The sequence below is a fragment of the Selaginella moellendorffii genome, unplaced genomic scaffold (genome assembly GCF_000143415.4).
Source record: "Selaginella moellendorffii unplaced genomic scaffold, v1.0 SELMOscaffold_99, whole genome shotgun sequence".
NCBI classification, from domain to species: domain Eukaryota; kingdom Viridiplantae; phylum Streptophyta; class Lycopodiopsida; order Selaginellales; family Selaginellaceae; genus Selaginella; species Selaginella moellendorffii.
The window spans coordinates 1-19,213 of record NW_003314360.1 but is presented as its reverse complement, the minus strand read 5'-3'; the positions used below and the strand labels follow the sequence as shown (position 1 = coordinate 19,213).

General features: G+C 42.7%; 3 protein-coding genes across 3 annotated transcripts; 1 reads left to right on the top strand and 2 right to left on the bottom strand.

The window, feature by feature from the left end:
* Positions 1-6,517: 6,517 nt before the first annotated feature.
* LOC112342111 (uncharacterized mitochondrial protein AtMg00810-like) lies at positions 6,518-7,460 on the bottom strand. Its single transcript, XM_024663400.1, has 2 exons — positions 7,381-7,460; positions 6,518-6,905 (listed from the first exon to the last, which is right to left on the bottom strand). The coding sequence occupies exons 1-2, from the start codon at positions 7,458-7,460 to the stop codon at positions 6,518-6,520; spliced, it is 468 nt and encodes a 155-aa protein (XP_024519168.1).
* Positions 7,461-9,911: 2,451 nt separating this feature from the next.
* On the bottom strand, positions 9,912-11,498 carry LOC9637596 (flavonoid 3'-monooxygenase). The gene is made up of 2 exons (XM_002989545.2): positions 10,629-11,498; positions 9,912-10,569 (listed from the first exon to the last, which is right to left on the bottom strand). The coding sequence occupies exons 1-2, from the start codon at positions 11,496-11,498 to the stop codon at positions 9,955-9,957; spliced, it is 1,485 nt and encodes a 494-aa protein (XP_002989591.1). The 3' UTR covers positions 9,912-9,954.
* A 353-nt stretch (positions 11,499-11,851) lies between these two features.
* Positions 11,852-14,051, top strand: LOC9637635 ((E)-2-epi-beta-caryophyllene synthase-like). The gene is made up of 2 exons (XM_024663399.1): positions 11,852-12,895; positions 13,872-14,051. Exons 1-2 carry the CDS (start codon positions 11,852-11,854, stop codon positions 14,049-14,051), a joined length of 1,224 nt encoding a protein of 407 aa, XP_024519167.1.
* The last annotated feature ends 5,162 nt before the right edge of the window (positions 14,052-19,213 follow it).

Below are 19,213 nucleotides of genomic sequence, written 5' to 3'. Positions count from 1 at the left end.
CGACGACGGTAGAGACGTATTTCTGTTGCGCCTCACTCATCAGGCATGCTTATTATACCTTTGGATCAATGCTGGAATCTCCGTACTTATGTTTATCAATCAGCCTAATAGTACCTCTTCGGGAGTGACCATGACTTGGAGCGGAGTTCCAAATAACAGTCCCAGCGGTATCTCGTTCTAAATGCTTCTCCGAAACGCCACGAGCAGCTTTGCCCACAGTGTAGGCGCGTGTGCACTTTCCCCGCGTCTCACTCCCGTCAATAAAATTTCTGTTTCTAGCGCTAACTTTAGATGGCATCTTCTTCCGCTGCTGTAACCCCAAGCTGGGAGAAACTACTACACAAATTCACAGGAGAAAACTTCGCAACCTGGAGAACAAAGGTCCAGCTCATCTTGATGGCAAACGATTGCTGGACAATCGTGGACGGCACCGAAGCTGAACCAGCTGAGCCCGCTCTCCAGCCAGTGTGGAAAGCCAAGAATAGAAGAGCCCGCTTGGCTTAGGACTCGGCGACGAGTTCATCCATCTGCTGGATCTCTCGAAGACCGCTCACGAGAATTGGTAGTCCTTGGTGCAGGTGTTTGCTGCGAAAGCAGCAAATGCCATGATCGTCCTTAACCCAGAAGTTCCTTTCTCTCCGGATGCAGCCAACAGACACGATGGCATCGTACATTGGCAAGCTTAAGGGGATGATGCAAGAGCTTAAGGAGGCTGGCGCGCCTGTCTCGGACGATTATGCCAAAGCTTTCCTTCTCTATTCGGTTTCTTCTGAACTCCAACCGTCTTCCTCCATGTTCTCCTTCGTTCCAGGAAAGACCCTAGACGATCTATTCCAATCTCTTGGAAGAAGAGCGCAAGCTTCTGGAGCGAAAAGCAGGCACGACCTCCTCAGATTCTGCTCGTGATCAGGCTTTGTTCATCAGCAAGAAGTCAGGAAATGGAAATGCCAAGAAGCGTGGGAATTCTCGCGGATTTGCCAGTGCTCCTGCGACACCAACACCTGGCTCCACCACAAATGGAAACAAGAAAAAGAAGGGGCCGTGTACCTACTGCGGGAAGATGGGGCACATAGAGCAAGAATGTCGAGCTAAGAAAGCAAACACCCAACGGATGCTAACTCAAACAGACTCGTTGCTGATGATGGCCGTGGCCTCGTCACCGGTGTCTGGTTTAGACGTCCTCTGGTTGGACAGTGGTGCTTCTTACCACATGACTCCTCTTCGTACAGCATTCCACACTTTCCACGAATTGCTTTCCCCAAACCAAGTCTTTGTTGGAGACAAGCGGCTTCTCGACGTTGAAGGCCGTGGCATGGTGCAAGTGAAGTTGCCCAATGGATCTCTCAAGGAAATCCATAACATGCACTATGTGCCCGGTGCAGGCCAGACTGTCCTTTCGGTTGGCGTCGCCTCCGATCAAGGGTTCTCAATCACATTCTTTGCAGAAGGATGTACTGTTTTTGGAGCAGATGGCACCACTGTGGCAACTGGAGTGAGGTACGATACACTCTATCGCCTCAACGCAGAGCTTGTTTATCCAGGGACATACATGCTAGCACTTCAAGGCCAAGAGACAATTCATCTTTGGCATGCTCGTCTCGGGCATGTAAATGAGAAGGATCTCCAGAACCTTGCTCACAGCAAGCTAGCTGATGGCATCGCATTTCCATCTGGACATCTGGGACTTTGCAATACTTGCCAATTTGGCAAACATGCACGCCATCCTTTTCCTCCCCGACCCTTGGAAAACCAGGCCACAGTAGTGCTTGATTTTATTCACAGAGATGTTTGCTATCTTCCTGTAAATTTCCTAAGTGGAAAGAGGTATTTTGTTTCATTCATAGATGATCACTCACGATACACAGTGGTGTGTTTGGTAGGAAACAAATCCGAAGTTTTTGAAAACTTTAAAATTTTCAAAAGCTGGGCAGAAAATTTTACAGGAAGAAAAATCCATGTGCTACGCACAGATGGAGGAGGAGAATACATTGCACAAGGATTTCTCCAATTCCTAGCTGAGGCAGGAATTTCTCATCAGTACATAGTTGTTTATACACCACAGCAGAATGGTGTGGTTGAGAGGTTTAACCAAACGAATGTAATCCCATGTTCCACACCTCATAATGGAGGCAACCCATGAGGATGGAAAAACATCAATAAACTCGTCAAGTATATTCCATATTGTTGCTTCTCACCCACACGTGCCTTGGTCCCCCAAGTCACGAACAAATAATAAGTAATTCGAAAGTGGTTTTCCATTATGACAAACCCACTCTAAAGATGTAGTAGAGAGCATAATAACTGGAGGTTAAATTCCCTCTCCAAACCACACATCTTTAACACCACTGTACTCCAGCAAGACACGTTTAATACTCCACTTTACCTCCAGATCCACCTTCACCAACCATGGCATCCCAAAAATCCCCAAAAAAAGCTTTGGATATTTGACTCTATAAAATTTCTATCTTAATTAGTGGTTGTCTTTATAAAGAGCTTTCCAATATGTCAATTGTTCTAACTTTTACAACAAATATCAAGAATGTTATAAATAGTGGTAGAAATATTTTGAAAGTGGTAAAAATTGATAAAAACATATACAAACTTTTATTAAACTTAATATATTTTTATTGATAATAATATCCGCAAGATAAAAAGTCTCCAGAAGTGTGGTTTTGCCAACCAACATTTCCAGCCCCACTACACAAGCATTGAAATGCTGAGCAAAGGTAGCTACACCTTCCACTGTATATGGAAGAACTCTTTGTGTCACCAAGCCATGCTCTGCAACAAACTTTGTCGAAACAAAGTTGTCATCGCTCCTGCTATCTAGTAAAATCCACACTTGACAGCCACTCAGCATTAAAATTGATTCACGAGTGTCCTCGGGCTCCATCCTGTTCCAAACACAATTGAGTTGATGAGCAATGATCGAAAGCCTCTTCCTTCGACTAAAATGATCATCCCCATTATCTTTATATTGCAAAGTTTGCAACTTTTTAATATCTAACTTACCGTCAGTAGAAGATTGACCATTCTTCTTGCTCTGTTGCTTGTTTTTCAACTGTGGATAATCAGCCTTGTAATGTCTGAGCTCACCACAATAATGACAACCCTGTTTATAATTCTTCACAAAGAACTTCTGCTTCTTTGACCCCTTTGCATCCAAAGTAACCACCAAAAACTTTAGCTTGTGATGCTTGTTTCCATCCTTGTGTCCATGATAATCATCATGACGATTCTTGACAGAAGAACTCCTCGAATGCTTGCAAGATTTGTGCTTGTCATTGTAAAGTTGATGAGCTGTATCAAAGAGCTCCTCCAAATTCTTTGTAGACTAAGAATGATATAAGTGTTGCCACATACTCTCACTATGAAGGCCATTAATGAAGTAGGACTTGCTTTGATCTAGATCCTTTGTGGAAACATGACTAATCAAGTGAATAAACTTCTTAATATAGTTCTCGGGCGTCATTTTTCCTTGCTGAAAATGTTGAAGTTCTATATGAGCATTCTTCATGTCATAATAAGGGGCAAAACATAGATGAAAAGCAACCTCAAACTCATTTGGTGGTTTTTTATCCGCAACATAGGATTTTTAAGCCAATTCCACCACCAAATACCTGCATCACACAAAACCATTGGAATAGCCACTAAAACCTTTGCATCTAGAGTTCCTCTAGCAGCCAAGAACTTTTTCACATTGGCTAGCCAAGCGAGACACTCGTTCACACCACCATCACTGGAAAAAGTTGGAATCTTGAGTTGATCTACCAAAGAAGGCTTACTTGGAACGCTACCACGTTCAGCCTCGAGTGATTCAACACACTCACACATGGTATCCATCATGCCATGCATCTCATCTTGCATCTCTTGTTGATTTCAGTTAAGGGCTTACAGCTCATGAACAACATCTTGAATGGTCCAAACCTTTATAGCTCCGTCACCACCATTAACAATAGGATTCCAGCGTTCAGCTTGGTTGGCCATCGTAACCAACTTCCCTCTGATACCAATGTTATGATCTGGCACGAAAAGACAAAAATCTAGTCTTCATAGACTACACTACACCTCCTTTTGAGGTTCCTCACCACCCAACCACCCCTGAGCTACCTCAAAAGTTCCATTGTTAGTTCCTTACCCTAACATGCCTTAATATACCCTTGAGCCTCCTTTGACCAACATTGACCACATGGTCAAAGCTGAAGCCTAATATAAACATTAAAAGTTCCCTTACAAATATGTTATCTAGTTTTGTCTTTCCGTGATGTCATATGTCCTTTGTGAGAGCAATAACACTCTCATTGTCACAGAAGATTGGTATAATCTCTCACAAGAGATTTTTGTGTAGCCAAAGAGCATCCTGTGTCATTGCTATCAGCACCACACACTCTACTTTAGTATGGTGATGTGCTGTTTCTTATTGGACCATATGATCAATGCAAAGCCCAAGTTAAAACAATAATCTAATGTGGATTTGCAAAAATCTAGATCTCCAGCAAAGTTAGCATCAACATATCTGCTCCAATCGAACTCTACCTCTAGAACTTCATAAACAAAGCCATAGTTGACAATATTAATAAGGTAGTGGAAAATCCTTTCACAGCAACCTAGTGTTCCCAACTTGGATTCTCTATGAACTAGGAGACAATTCTCACAAAGAATGTGATATCTTGATGTGTGCACACTATTAAGTATAGTAGGCTGCCAATGGCTTATTGGTATGGAACACCAGTCATCATAGCATGGTGGTCCTCTGATGTGTTGAGCTACAAGGATGTAGCTAGAAGTTGTTGGTGTTAGTATTAGCTTTGTGTTTTACATTTGAAAATAATTCAAAAGATCAAAAACATAATGAGCTTAAGACAGGTCCATGACATCATTGCAATGACAAATTTGGCTGCCAAGGCATTACTTGATTGGTCCAATATTGACCATAGTAAATCTTGAAGACAACTACTCCTTAACAGCAAGTGAAATAACCATGTTCTCCATAATGATTAGTGTGTTGTTGACATAGAGCCTGATCAATATCATCTAGTTGTGCTCCATGCAAAGAGAGCCTCTTGAATCTACATCATTTTAAGTTTTATTCACTACAAAAGTAATATATGTATAATTGAGAAAAATGAAGCCTATGATAAGAAACTTACATTCGTGAGTAAAAATTTCGGCTATAGTCTCTAGTCACTCTTTTGGTCTGCAATTATTTATAATATATATATTTTTTTCAACTTTGAAGACTTTACATTATGCTCAATTTATAAAAGCTTAGCTAAAACATCTTTCTGACTCTTTCCGGATGCACAAGTTTATATACATTTTGCTTTACCTTCACTAAAGGCTATAAACTAAACCAATAAAAATAAGCCCTTATAAAGTGAAGGAAAGACATACTTTGCACCACATTGCACACATAAAATTGATTAAATTGTTAAATTATATCATACTGTCATTCCGAGTGCATGAGTACTAAATAAGTGTTGTGAGATCATCACCATAATATTGTCAAATGTCATCCTTACTCAAGTCTCCCAAAAACAAAATTGCTTAATGTCATAAATAAAGTTTTGCTTTTGGACAAAAAATTACTCAAGTCTGCATTCAACCATAACAAAGCAAGTTAAAGTAGAGGTAGAGGTGAAATTTTAGTAAAATTATGCATTAATCTTTTGGTAAGCCAAGATAAATTTGTTGACATTGGTACCCTTATATAGACATGGCTAATTGGAATGTTAATATGGTAGATAGGTTCATCACAAAAATAAATGTTAATACACTTTATCCAAGCTCTATATTAATGATTATCATTAATAATTTGAAATATTGTCCCTATAAGCTACTAAATCTTATGATGGTTGATAACCATGTTATTGAATTAAAGGGACTTTTTTCTCCAAATAGGATCCTAACTTTTCATGATCTCTATTATTCATGGCTTGTAAAAAACATACCAATATTCATTGCAAGACTATTTTATTTGGATAGGTTGTATATATTCAAGTTGGATGCTGTGCACATAAGGTTTGTCTATTGTAAATGGTAAAAGAAGATTTTCCATCTGGGCTTAGCCATTTAAGCCCTTTAAAAATTTGGTGAATTGTTTTTTCCCTTGTCTATATAACAATTTTTTGGAAGCATTTGTCCACCATATTGTCATAAAAGTTTGCAACCCAAGTTCACTATTTTGAACACTGAATTGCCCAACTTCAAGGATTTGATGCTGGCAGTGACAGTAATGATGGTGGAGGATGCACACCATGATCTGATCACAGAGCATTGCAATGGCCATGCTCCAGGACTTAAGTTGATCTTGGGATGAGTCCTTTACCTCTTTTTTTGCTTGGGCATGAATGATTAAAACTATTAATGTGCCTAGTGTTAGTGTGCCATACTCTTCTCCTATCACAATCCAGTGAAGAATAGGTTGTAGCATTTGCCAGTCTTTGCTTGCCCAGTTGAGATGAATCTAGTTGATAATTCACCCCCAAATCCGGCCTTGTTCAAATCACGAGATATATCAAGCTGCCGACCATCGAACGGTAGAGAGTTCTGGCGCTTTTCCGGCAGTGCGATATGTCTCGGATGTAGAAGCTTTAGAAAGCTTAAGGCCTGCGGGCATAGGAGTGGCCACAAGATTAGCATCGAGCATAGAGTACCTCTGAAGTACATCCAGGATGTATTTTTCTTGAGAGAGCTCTAGAATCTCATGTCTCTTGTTGTGTCGTACTTGGATTCCAAGGCAGTAATGCAGCTCACCAAGGTCCACCATCTCGAATTTTGCAGAGAGATATGTCTTAATCTTGTGAATAAGCTGGACTTGGTTAGAAGCGATATCATCCACATAAAGCACTAGGAAGAGAAATCCTTCACCTTCAAAGTAGATGTAGAGATTACCATCGGCTGAGCTGCATATGAAGCCAAGAGTAATTAGAAAACCATTAATCTTGTTATACCAAGACCTGGGGCTTTGTTTCAGCCCATAGAGAGCTTTATGCAGCTGGCACATGAGGTGTTCTTGGCCTGGAAGGACAAAACCTTAAGGCTGTGCCACATACACCTCCTCCTCAAGATCACAATTGAGGAATGATGTGCGCACATTGAGTTGATAGAGCTCAAGATCAAGCTCGGCTGCTAAAACCAAAAGCAAGCGGATGGTGGTTAGGTTAACTACCCGACCGCAAGTCTCAGAATAGTCAACTCCCTGAATTTGCGAGAAGCCAGGAGTGACAAATCTGACTTTGAATCGCTCCACACTCCCATCCACCTTGTACTTCCTTGCTCTTCTTTAAAGAGCCACTTGGAGCTCACGACTTTCCTTCTTTTGATGGCAATGGCATGAGAGTCAAGTGTCAGCAAAGAAGAATACTCATCTTGCATCACCTCTTGCTTTGACCATCAGGACTGGCAAGAGCGGCCATATATCCTTGAGGCTCAGGAAGGCCTTGCATTGTCCTTTCCATCGTGGTTCCTGGGCAATGGCCTCAAGCACTTTGACTGAAGGCTTGGTTATGTCATGGACCAAAGACCTGTGGAGGTGGAGGAGTCATCACGGGGTCAACGGCCTGGGTGGATGCTTGATGAAATATTTCATCGCCTTCAAAAATGTCGTCGACGATGGCAACAAGCGAGGGCTCAGCTGAAGAAGTGGGACTGCTGGTGGAAGCAGTAGAGGCTCCTGGAGGTGCAAGAAGTGGCGTGTGAGGAGGAGATCCATCACCTCCAGCCACCAAGGGCACTGCTCGGCCAGGATCTTGTGGGCCTTGGTTGTTAGCTCCTCCTGGAGGAAAATTCTCTGGAGCTGGGAGCGAAAGAGGAAGCACCTTATCCAGAACCAAAGAAAGATCCACAAGATCAGTTGAATGCTTGAAGTACCTTTGAGGTCTCGATACAGCTCTTGCTCGTTGAAAATCACGTCGCGGCTCACTACAAGCTTCTTTTGTAGAGCTGGTAGGCCTTAGCCCATGAAGATGGTCTTTGTGCTGCGTGGATCGAGCTTGCGCCTGTTCGGATCAGGGATGCGGGCATACGCACTGCACCCAAGGATCCGGATGTGCCCTCAATGTGGACGTTTCCCAGTCCAAACGTGATGCGGGATCAAGCTTGTGCTTCGGGTGGGCAAACGGTTACGCAAGTAAACTGTCGTGTTCACTGCTTCTCCCCAGAAGCTGTGTGGCAGTCTGAAATGCAGAAGAAGGCAACACACCATATCCAAGAGGGAGTTAAGGATGTAGCCAATTTACTGGCATCCATTTCGGTTGAGTTATGTAGAAGAGCAAGAAGTTCAACGACAAGTCAAAAAGTTACTTGAGTTTAAATTTATTCAGCTAAGTAAGTCTTCATTTGGTGCTTTAGTTTTGCTTGTGAAGAAGGATGTTTCAATGCGGATATGTATTAACTACTGTGCCTTGAACAAGAAATAGTGAAGGATAATATGCTAATATTGTGTGTGGATGATATTTTAGACAAACTTGGTGAGAAGTGGTGGTGCAATGGAGTTTTTAAGGTAGTTTGGGGGTGGTTAAATGGTGAAGAACCTCAAAAGGAGGTGTAACATAGTCTAGGAAGACTGAATTTTTGTCTTTTCACGCCAGATCATAATAATTTATTTCTTTTTCAAGTCATGAATAGATGACAGATATCCTCACCAAGCCTTTACCAAGAGTCCACATTCACTAATCATTGCCACAATTTAGGAGTCATTCTTGTCAGTGGCACACCAAGAAAAGGGAGTGTTGGAACATAATGGAATCCACCATCTCCAATTAACTCTAGTTAGCTTCAGTGCTCACTCCTTATTAGCTCATGCAATACCTCTAGTAGCTCTAGTATAATAGATCTGTTGCTCTAATCATGTTAGATACATTTACCTTGAGATCCAGCTCTATTCTTTCTTTTTTCTTCTTTAGGATAAGGTTTAAAGCCTTGAATTCTTTGACAAACTTCCTTACCAACATGAGAGAGCTCAGATCCAACCCCAAGAGTATTACTTTCATATTGCTTCCTTCTTGTTGAATCTTAGACTTTGCTGCCTTTGCATTTTCTGGCTGGAATACAACATGGGTGCCATACTTAGCCAAGACTCTGGCAGTCGCAAACCCAGTTCCCGACCTAGCCCCTGCATGCGAAATTGCAAAGAGTTGGATAATGAATTCACATAATTTAGTCAATTCTGTGCAACCTTTTTGGCAGTGCTTCCTAAACCAAAGCCTGTAGCTCCTCAGCATCCTTTGAAGTAGATGAAAACACCCATGGCTGTGCTGGATCAAAGCCCAATTTCTCAATTTCTTGCAATGGTTGTAGGCTGTGAATGAGATTTGCATTCTTTTTTCTGGTCAAGTAAACAATGCTTTACTTTGACTCCTACAGAACAGTGAGAAGGATTAGGTAGAGGACTTTGTTTTTAAATGCATATACTTGCAAATTTCGTGATATTTACCTTAGTTTCATAAGCACTTATAATGAGTTGCTAAAGGTGTAATATTTCATCAAAGGTTTGAACTTGGTGGATGTGTAGTAAAAAGTCAAGAAGGATTTTCCAACAATGTTGACTGACCTAGAAAATGTATATCAAAAATTCTGTAATGAGTGCAATTTATGTTTGCTCTAATGGTAAGCTTGATGCCATACCTGAGATGGGGAAGAATGATTACTAGCCAAGTTTCTAGCCTGTGATAACAATCTTCTTGAAACATCCCTTTGATCAGCTCAAGAGAGCCTGGTATACCTAGTCTGTGAAGCATGTTTACATGCTTCATAGAGAAGCAATGAGGATCACTTAGGGGTTTTGAAGTAGCACTGCAAAATATTGGGAACTACCAGCACCCAATTAACATCACTCTGTACCAACAGACATGATGATCCTGTTGCCCGAGTTGAGCCCGAGATCTCCATCCCTGAGATAGTTCAATCCATTGTACCAAAAGATTGGTTTATTTTCAGTTAAACAGAAGAGAGCTATCTGGTCCTAGGAACGACACAAACTTGTAATGGGGTCTTGATCCAGTTAACAGTGCCATGACGTTCTTGAAGGAGGTAATCTTCACTCGGTTTGCCTGGAACAAAGCTCCAGTCAAAAGCATGGACCAAATTGGACACCAAAAGCTGGACAGTCTTCAAGCCCAGCTGCATTCCCGCACAAGCCCGTCGCCCGGATCCGAATGGAAGCAACTCAAAGTCCTGGCCTCTAACATCCACGGACTTACCAAGAAACCTCTCCGGCCAAAACTCATCCGCCCTTTCCCATACCCCTCGCTCTCTTCCGATTGAGTATACGTTGACAAACGTGAAGGCATTCTTTGGGACGTGAAAGCCGGCTATGGTGCAAGTCTGAGTCGACATGTGAGGAATGAGGAGCGGCAGAGGTGGATGGAGACGAAAAGCTTCCTTGATCACCGCGTTGAGGTAGTCCAGGTTCTGGAAATCGGGCTCCTCGACCATGTGACTACTTGATCCCACCACTGCATCGAGCTCTTCCTTGAGCTTACTCAGGACTCGGGGGTTGTGAAGGAGCTCCAGGAGGGTCCATTCGACAATGCAAGCGCTTGTATCGGTCCCCGCAATGGTGAGTTCCTGCAGATCAAAATGGTTTTGAGATTGGTGACCAAAACAAGTTGTGTGGGGAAACTTACAAGGACTACTGCCTTGATGAAATCCTCCCTGGCTGCTCCTCTGTGCTCTAGATTTTGCAGCATGATGTCCATGAAGTCCTTGTGTCCCTTTGTCGATGCCATGTCCTTGTGCTGGTCAAGGATGTTCTGGAGAAACTTATCCTTCTTCGCATGGAGCCTCTTCAGTTCCGGGACTTTCCAATCAATCCACCGGAGCCAGTGCGGGATGAACTCGCTGATATGAAACTGGAGTCCCTGGTCTGCTGTCTCGAACACAATGTCTTTGAACTGCTTGGCCTCGCCATCGATGTGTTCCTCATCCTCCCCGTACTCGAAGAATCTCTTGTTCATGAGAATCCGGGTCATGACATTGAAGGTGAAGATCGACAACATGTTCCTCATGTCCACAGCTTTGTGCGCTCCAGCACCTCGAAGCGCCGAAAACATGCCGGTGATCTCCTCTAGCCTGATTGGGAGAAACGAGTCGATCCTCTTGGGAGTGAAAAGCTCCGTGGCGCAGAGCTTTCGCATCATCTTCCAGTGATCATTGTAAGGGACAGGTCCGATCCCCTGGAAGTGGTACAAGCCATAGTCTCCAACGAGGATGTAAGGCCTGGAAGCAAACATCTGATCTTGCGACCTCAACACCTCTTTGGCGAGAACCGAGCTTGAGATGACAACCGCTGGCACGGTTCCCAGCTTCATGAAGAGAATTGGTCCATACTGCTTGGACAGGGCATGCAATGAAAGGAAGGGAATTCCTGCGAGATGATGGAGGTGTCCAAGGAGGGGCAATCCCCATGGAGATGGAGGCAGCTTAAGGCGCAGCAAATATTTCCTTAAGACATAGACAAAAGCAAGCAAGATTATGACATAGAGGAGAGTCCCCATATGAAGATTTGAGATTTGAGAAGCAAATAGCCCTTGGCAATTATATGCTTGCTTCTTCAAACTTGGTTGAGATTGGTTGTTGAGAATTCTAGTCAGCCACAACTTTGACGAGTGCCACACTTGAATTGACTACACAACAATCTTTCAAGTCATTATAAATGGACTCATTAGACTCCCAAAGAAAAAGCGTTGCAGTTTAGATGAGAATAACTGACCGCCTTTTCTTTGACAACTACCGGTTCTATTTTCTGTACACAATCAAAGTCAGTCCAAGCAGGAAACTTCTTGGGCATGATCACGTGAAACCTAGCAGCATAAATTGAAGAAAATATCTCGAAACCATCTCTAAAGAAATGGCAAGTCCGTGTTTACAGAAGCTACCAGCGGTAGAACATCTCTTTGCTCTCACGCCGGAGATACCTTTCCAAAGGCATCCCGAGTATATGTCAATCACCAAGGAAGCAAACGAGTGGGCATTCAAATGCATGAGGAGGGATTTCAGTCCGGAGGAGAAGAAATGCCTGGTCCAGTGGAAAGTTCCAATGTTTACGTGCCTCTCCACGCCTCACGCTCCAAAAGCCAACATGGTGGCGTCGGCCAAGTTTGCCTGGCTCACTGCCTTCCTGAACGATCCGTTTGATGACAACGAGGTTGCTGCGGGAGCTCTCGCGACATCGTATCTCGACACTGTTCTTAGCCTCTGCTATGGAACCGCATCGCTCGCGGAAGTTCCGGACATTCTTGCCTATCGAGCGTGCCACGATCTGATGGAGGATTTGAGGTCTCTGTTGAAGCCGGAGCTGTTCAAGCGCACGGTTTCCACTGTTGAGGGCTGGGCGAGAAGCATCTCGAGTGACGACTTAACGCAGGACTACGAGCTCTACCGGAGGAAGAACGTCTTCATTCTGCCACTCATCTACGCAATGGGTGCTTCGTTTGACGATGAGGATGTTGAGTCCCTGGATTACATCAGGGCTCAGAACGCTATGCTCGATCATATGTGGATGGTGAACGACGTCTTCTCGTTTCCCAAGGAGTTTTACAAGAAGAAGTTTAACAATCTTCCGGCGGTGCTGCTGCTCACCGATCCGAGCGTGCAGACGTTTCAGGACGCCGTGAACACTACGTGCAGGATGATCCAGGACAAGGAAGACGAATTCATCTATTACCGTGATATCCTTGCCACGAATGCGTCCCGGAATGGGAAGAAAGATTTCCTGAAGTTCCTGGATGTTCTCTCCTGCACAATCCCAGCGAATCTGGTGTTCCATTATGCGAGCAGCTGCTACCATGGCATGGATAACCCCCTACTGGGTGGAGGCACGTTTCGTGGGACTTGGATTCTGGATCCAAAGCGCACCATCATCGTGTCGGACCCGAAAAGGTGCAACGTGGTGGCAAGTTCAAACAAACTCAACCAGATCCAAAATTTATCAAACTTGATATGAAAATCGATGTACTTCCAGCTATTTTTCTCTTAGTAGCGTGGCCTTTACTTTGTAAACTAGCTACATACGAAGTGAAAATCAATGAAAAATGCATGGCAACCTTGCAACTTACTGCAGCCATGATTTTTTTACGCAATTCGGATGATCACCTAGCACTTTGTCATATACATTGTTCGCCCAGCCAAGCCATTCCTCACGCGGTGCACATATGGAAGTCAGCAGTATTCTATGCTCAGTCTTATTTCATCCAGAGCTTAGAAGACTAGAAGCTTAGAATCCTAGGTCGTCCAAGAAACCTTCAAAGCTTGCTGTTTCCTGGGAGATAATGCCATAAACAGGTGTCCTGTCCTGGAAGACAAGAAAACTTCTTAGTCTAGTCAGGATATTTAATATTTTTAGCTCGGTGGTATGTCAATCAAATTGCAACAGGTAGAAGGATGAGACCAATATAAGTTGCTTTTTTACATTGTCGGCTCCATAAAATATCTTGATCAATAATTGCATAAAATCATCAAAGTTGGACCACTAAGTTTTAAGCAGACCAGCAGAATAGTTTAGCAAGAAAATAAGAACATATCAAGTCAAAGACACTCACATGGACTGTTAAATGCAACCAATTTTTATATCAATAGATCATCAATTCATCCTTCCTATTGGAAAGAGTAACTGTGACAAAGAATATTGATTACTTATATTTTTTCTTTCTTGTAAATTCCTTCTGTTCTTTACATCTTTCCACCTCTTTACCTCAACATCTTATATACCTCTTAGATACTTCTCTTTCATTGGAAATGGTGTGTGCTATTTATACATAATTTATAAACACAAGATTAATCATATTACTTAAAATACACTTAAGAAAGTTTATAAATTATAATATAAATTTAGATTGACACCATCGTCGGAAAGGAATGCCTTGTTGCAGAGAGAGGCTTTGACAAACTGGAGTACCTTGGGCAATCGTCAAGGTCCAGCTCCACTGCTGATTCACATGTCAACTGAAGCGTGCAAGGTTGCTGGCTATGACATTCCCAAGGGAACTTCCACATTTGTCAATTGTTATACAATTGGAAGAGATCCAGCAGTAAGGGAGGATGCACTGTGATTCAGGATGGAAAGGTTCCTTGGGAAAACTTGATTGACATAAAAGGCCAGGACTTTGGGCTGGGCCAAAGAATGTGTCTAGGGATGTCACTGGGATTGAAGACTGCTCAATTGCTATTGTTTAACTTGATTCATGCTTTCAATTGGAGCTTTGTTCCTGACAAAGGCATGGATTGTTACGCTGAAAAAAGTGGGACTGTTCTCTGGTTGGATGCAAGTGCATACATTTCTCAAGGTCTTTTAGGGACTATTACAAAAAAAAGAACACCCTCAAGGTGTTATTCCCTCATATCTTGCCTCTCACTAAAAACATGTCTTGTGGTGTTCTCTACCCTCCAAGAGGGATTGTTACGGTTGTCTCCTCCTCAGAATGTCCAAGTCGATGTCTCCTCACCTCGCCTCCTTCCCATATCTGGATGTTTTCACTTCCATTTGATTCCTCCTTCATACTCATGGGATCAATTACCTTCACCGCACCTCGAGTGTGTCTCTCTTACCATGTTCTTGCAACATTGTCTCTTTGAGTCAAACTGCTGCCAACGTGAGCCTCCACTAATTTGCTATAATCATTGAGATCCTAGTGTTCTCCCCCTCAAAGTGCTTGTAGTTTTGAGCTTACTTGCACACCAAATGCTCTCCACATCTCCTACCTAATCTGCCCAAAGGCCTCCCAGACTAAGGTCCTGCACTTTTCAACCACAGGTAGAATGCCCAATACAACACCCCCCTTTGGCCCCATTTGCTTATTTGGATTTACATGCCACCTCATTGCTTATGTAACCTTATTACTATAAATTAAAGATTGTTCTCACATATTATTTTTCAATTATTTTTAAGTATTTAAAGTACAAAATAAAATATACTATTTCTTCTAATAGAACAGCATTATCCTGATTATATAGCTTAATATGACTACATAGGATATTAAATGCAGTTTCCTTTCTTTCAATATATATTTTTTGCCAAATATATTCTTGAAAGTAAGAGCAGTATAATCCTTTTGCTATACCATAGCAATGAAAGGATATTTTCACTACATTCCATGTTGATTTAATACAATTTGTATGAACTCCAGTCATAGGATCAACAAAATTTTGATTGTATAATGAGTGAAGTTGAACTGATTTATATAATTGTTTCTAAATTATAATTAATAGTTAATAATAATAATAGAAATAGAACTTACCACCAAACCATAAACATTTGATTTGAATCACATTTAGTTCCTCCAAAGACCCTCTACTCTTTTATCTTTTACCACAATTATATTTCTGCTTGGGACCTCTCGGCCAGAGCGCTGGAACTAAATACCACAGCGACACAAGGGGCTCTCACTGACTCTGCCCAGGTAGTGCTTGTGATATCGACTGTTCCAGCTTCTAATCATCCGCTTAGAAAAAAGACGGGATGACAGCAACTGGTCCAGACGGCGAGATCCATGAGTCAACGGATAGCGATCAGGTTGAGCATGCTCCTTAGCTCTAATCGTTGGAAGTCACTTCTGATGTGCGGCCCGGGCATGTACCTGAGTACATTGGCTCGTGAGCATCAGTCGTGCAAATCTCAGTTCAGTTTTGAAACCTAGCTTCGTACTTTCACAAAATGAGAGATAGAGCTAGTGGAGATTGCATTACTAATCCTCGTCTTCCATGATAAAGGTACCCCCCGGACACCCAAACCGTAAGAGGTGACATAGGAATTGTTTAGGGAAATTGTTTTGGTCATGGTCGGTACCGGGTTACCGGGTAGATGATCCTATGCCTCGGACAAATGTACCGAAAATAGCCTAGTCGATCTGCTTAACCAAAAATACCCACGAGGGACAGCCGTGCCAGGAGCCCGGGTAGGTTTTGAGCTCATGAGCTCACGAGCTGAGCTCATGAGCTGAGCTCACGGCTTCTCAAACACAAGAAAAACATTGGTTCGTCCCGAACCAACATCTTTCCATTCTTCAAATTTTGATTTAATCTATATTTCCAAGTAAATTCGACTAATAAAATACAAATATAAATATAGATCCGAACACTAAAAGCAATCTAAAAACACTTCTCAAGCTCCGCAACTGTAAGGCTTGCCTGGTGGATGTGATGGTCGATCTTAGGATCTTGGTTTAGTTCCTGCATAAAAATGTAATAGATGTGCTTGCAGGCTAAATATACCTTTCCCCTGTTCTCCCGCTGTGTAAAATCTGGACAGGTACAGGATGGATTTTCGCAGATTTTAACAGTGTAGCTCGTACCCTTTGATGACTCAGTCACAATAATAAACTCCTTAGCCATAGCACTGATGTAGTTTGTCTTTGTGATTGTGCACTTTAGCTCTTTTGCCAACTTGATCTTCTCTTGTGCACCTTTCGAAATGGAAGACCTGTATTGTATAGCCTTCCCATTCCTAGCTGGTCGTGTATGCCGGTCTAGTGTTGATATTGGTGGCATAGCAGTACTAATAGCAACATTTGAGGAAGTCTTTAGCTTGAAACCTGCTCTCTCCAGACTTTCAATCTCTTCTTTCAAAAGATTGCAGCTTCGCTCAACTGGCCACTCCTCTGGCACAGAATTTGGCTTCAAAATAATTGAGCTGTGGATCCTGCTTGTATGAGTAACATCAGTCCCACAACAGTAGATCCAGCTTGACTGGCGGCCCTTCACTCCTAGATCTCGACAGCCCCAGAAACATGGCACTGCTGAAGAACTTGAACCTGAGCGCACAAAAGCGAGACACTGACCTCGACTCCCAATCATTCCAGAGCAACGTGCATTGCTCTTGGCACTGACTCTTCGAATTGCCCAGTTGATACGAGAAACTGGCTCGCGAGAAATAACCTTTTCAACCTCTGGCACTGGACTTACTTGTGTAACAACTGGCACCTCCTCCACTCCATGTTCCTTAGTTCTTTTCCGGTGTCGTGGAACAGAATGGTAGTCAAACTCTGGACGGTGAGAGCTAGAAGGAGTGATGTTTGACCCATCAAATGTCTGTCGACGCTTCATACGGGCTGTTCTCATGTCCCCAAGTGGCTCATAACTTGATTTCATAGGAGTTCCAGCAACAACTTCCTCCACCATCTTGGACATTGACCCTGCTGCTGGTGTTGTCCTTCTACCAACCCGCTCTTGAAGCCTGTCTAAGTTCGGACCTGTACCAGCAAACCTTGCTTCCTGTGCAGCCAAAGCTTTTGATGATTGCTCAAGAGATCTAGTGAGGTCGGAGAGTGTAGCTTCATAGAGGGACACTTTTCCCTTCCCTGCTTCGGAAGCTCTCCAACTCCAATGTTTGCTCTCAGAGAGATTAATTGTTGGTGTAAGTGCAATATCATCAAGTGGTTGATCCTACAAAAAATGCAACATTTGAATGTGACAAGAAAGAAAATGAGAGAAATCTTACATGGAGAGTATAATGACCCCACTGAAACATTCGAACTTCCCACCATGCAAGCCAGCATTCCATTTGTGGAAGGTTTTCAATTGGCACTTTGTCTCCTTCACGCCACCATATGCGCATTTCATTTGCCTTTGCCTCGTGCTCCTCTTTAGTTGGTGCATCCATCCATTTCCGACAAAGCTGCTTGAACTCGTGATGGAAGGTAGACTTGATGCATCGGCAATGTTCATTGACGCTCTTTGCCCAATGAAACTCACAACTCTTCTCTCTACCTTGTAATGGCTGACTTTTATCACCTCCGAATACTTGTCGTACAGCCAACCAGTTAGCACCAGCTGCATCTGCCATGAAACCACGGAAGTTGGGTTTCTTCCCGGTTCGCTGTTCAACAACCTCGGACATACATGTCCAAAAGATGGTTTGTGCTTGAAAATCTTGAACTTTGAATTCGGCTATAGCTATAGTCAAATTGCACTGCAACCTATAAAAGGAATGGTTATAATGTAAATTGGTATAGATCCTTAAAAAATGAAAAGCCACTTACTTGTGATCATAAACATGAGCTCCCATTGTTGACCAGCCTAAAACTCGTTCCATATGGTCAAAATGGATTTAGGAATTAGCTAAATCCCCATCTCCATCCATATCCATTCGTTGTACAAGGTCCACACCAGAAGCAGGACCAAGGGTAGACATCTTAAAGATGAAAGGGCGTTGATTGTTCGAAGTCACTTGGCCAACGAATAAGCTCCCATGAATAAACTCATAGGGACATTTTCTCTTTAGCTCCAAAATCCCATCCAATCAAAAAAGAGTGTTATTAGTGATAAAGTAGAGTTAAGTGTTAATTTTATACCTATTTAAATTTGTCATAGGTTCTATATTTCGAAGTAGGTCCTTCAAGCTATTCTCCGTGAACTCTTTTTGGCTATCAGATTGTAACAACATGTCCACCACATAGTCCTTTAGTATAGACTGTTGAACACACTTTGGAGTTGCTGCACTTTTCTTCCTAGCCTCTGTAGTAACAGCAGTCTTCAAATTGCGAAAAGAATCACGGCGGATTCCTTCCTCAATTGCGTGTTGGTGGTATCCAATATGCACTGCTGCTCTGCCTAAACATCCATCCCGTGGAAGAAAATAATACATTTTCGCATCGCAACATGCTTGACACACAGGTGTTGCCCCGCATTTGCGACATCTAAATCCTGTAGCAACTTCATCACGCCTAGGGGGATTGATTGCTGAGCCTTCAAAGAAACACATATTCTTGCCATGATCAGAAATGCATTTCTCAGCGACACACTGAAGCTGTCCACCACAATGGACTATGGACACAGATCCATCGAAATGAGAGAAGTGGGTCGTCTTTACTCTGCACCAATTATGTGGATCAAGACGTGTTTCCATACCCCTTTTCCTGCTTGACGAACTTGCTGGTGGAAACTCGAAGAATATATTCCCATTATAGGAAGAAGGAAGCTCCTCACCTCTCATGTACTGGAACTCCTTCAATTCCAACCGTAATGATCGAGATTGCCGAAATGCCTTATCCACCACTTCAAAAACTGGTCCAGAAGGAACACACCTACTTGTCTGGGAAGCTATGTCAGGAAGCTCATCTTCTTCATTTTCGTCACTGGAGAGAATAATAACTTCATCCTTCACTCTTTGCACAGTTGGCTGTGAAACTGATGCGCTCTCCTCTCCTCGCTTCGGAGATCCTGTAACTAAAATCTCTTGACCTGTACATCTATCAATCTGCAGCCGCGAATCACCTAC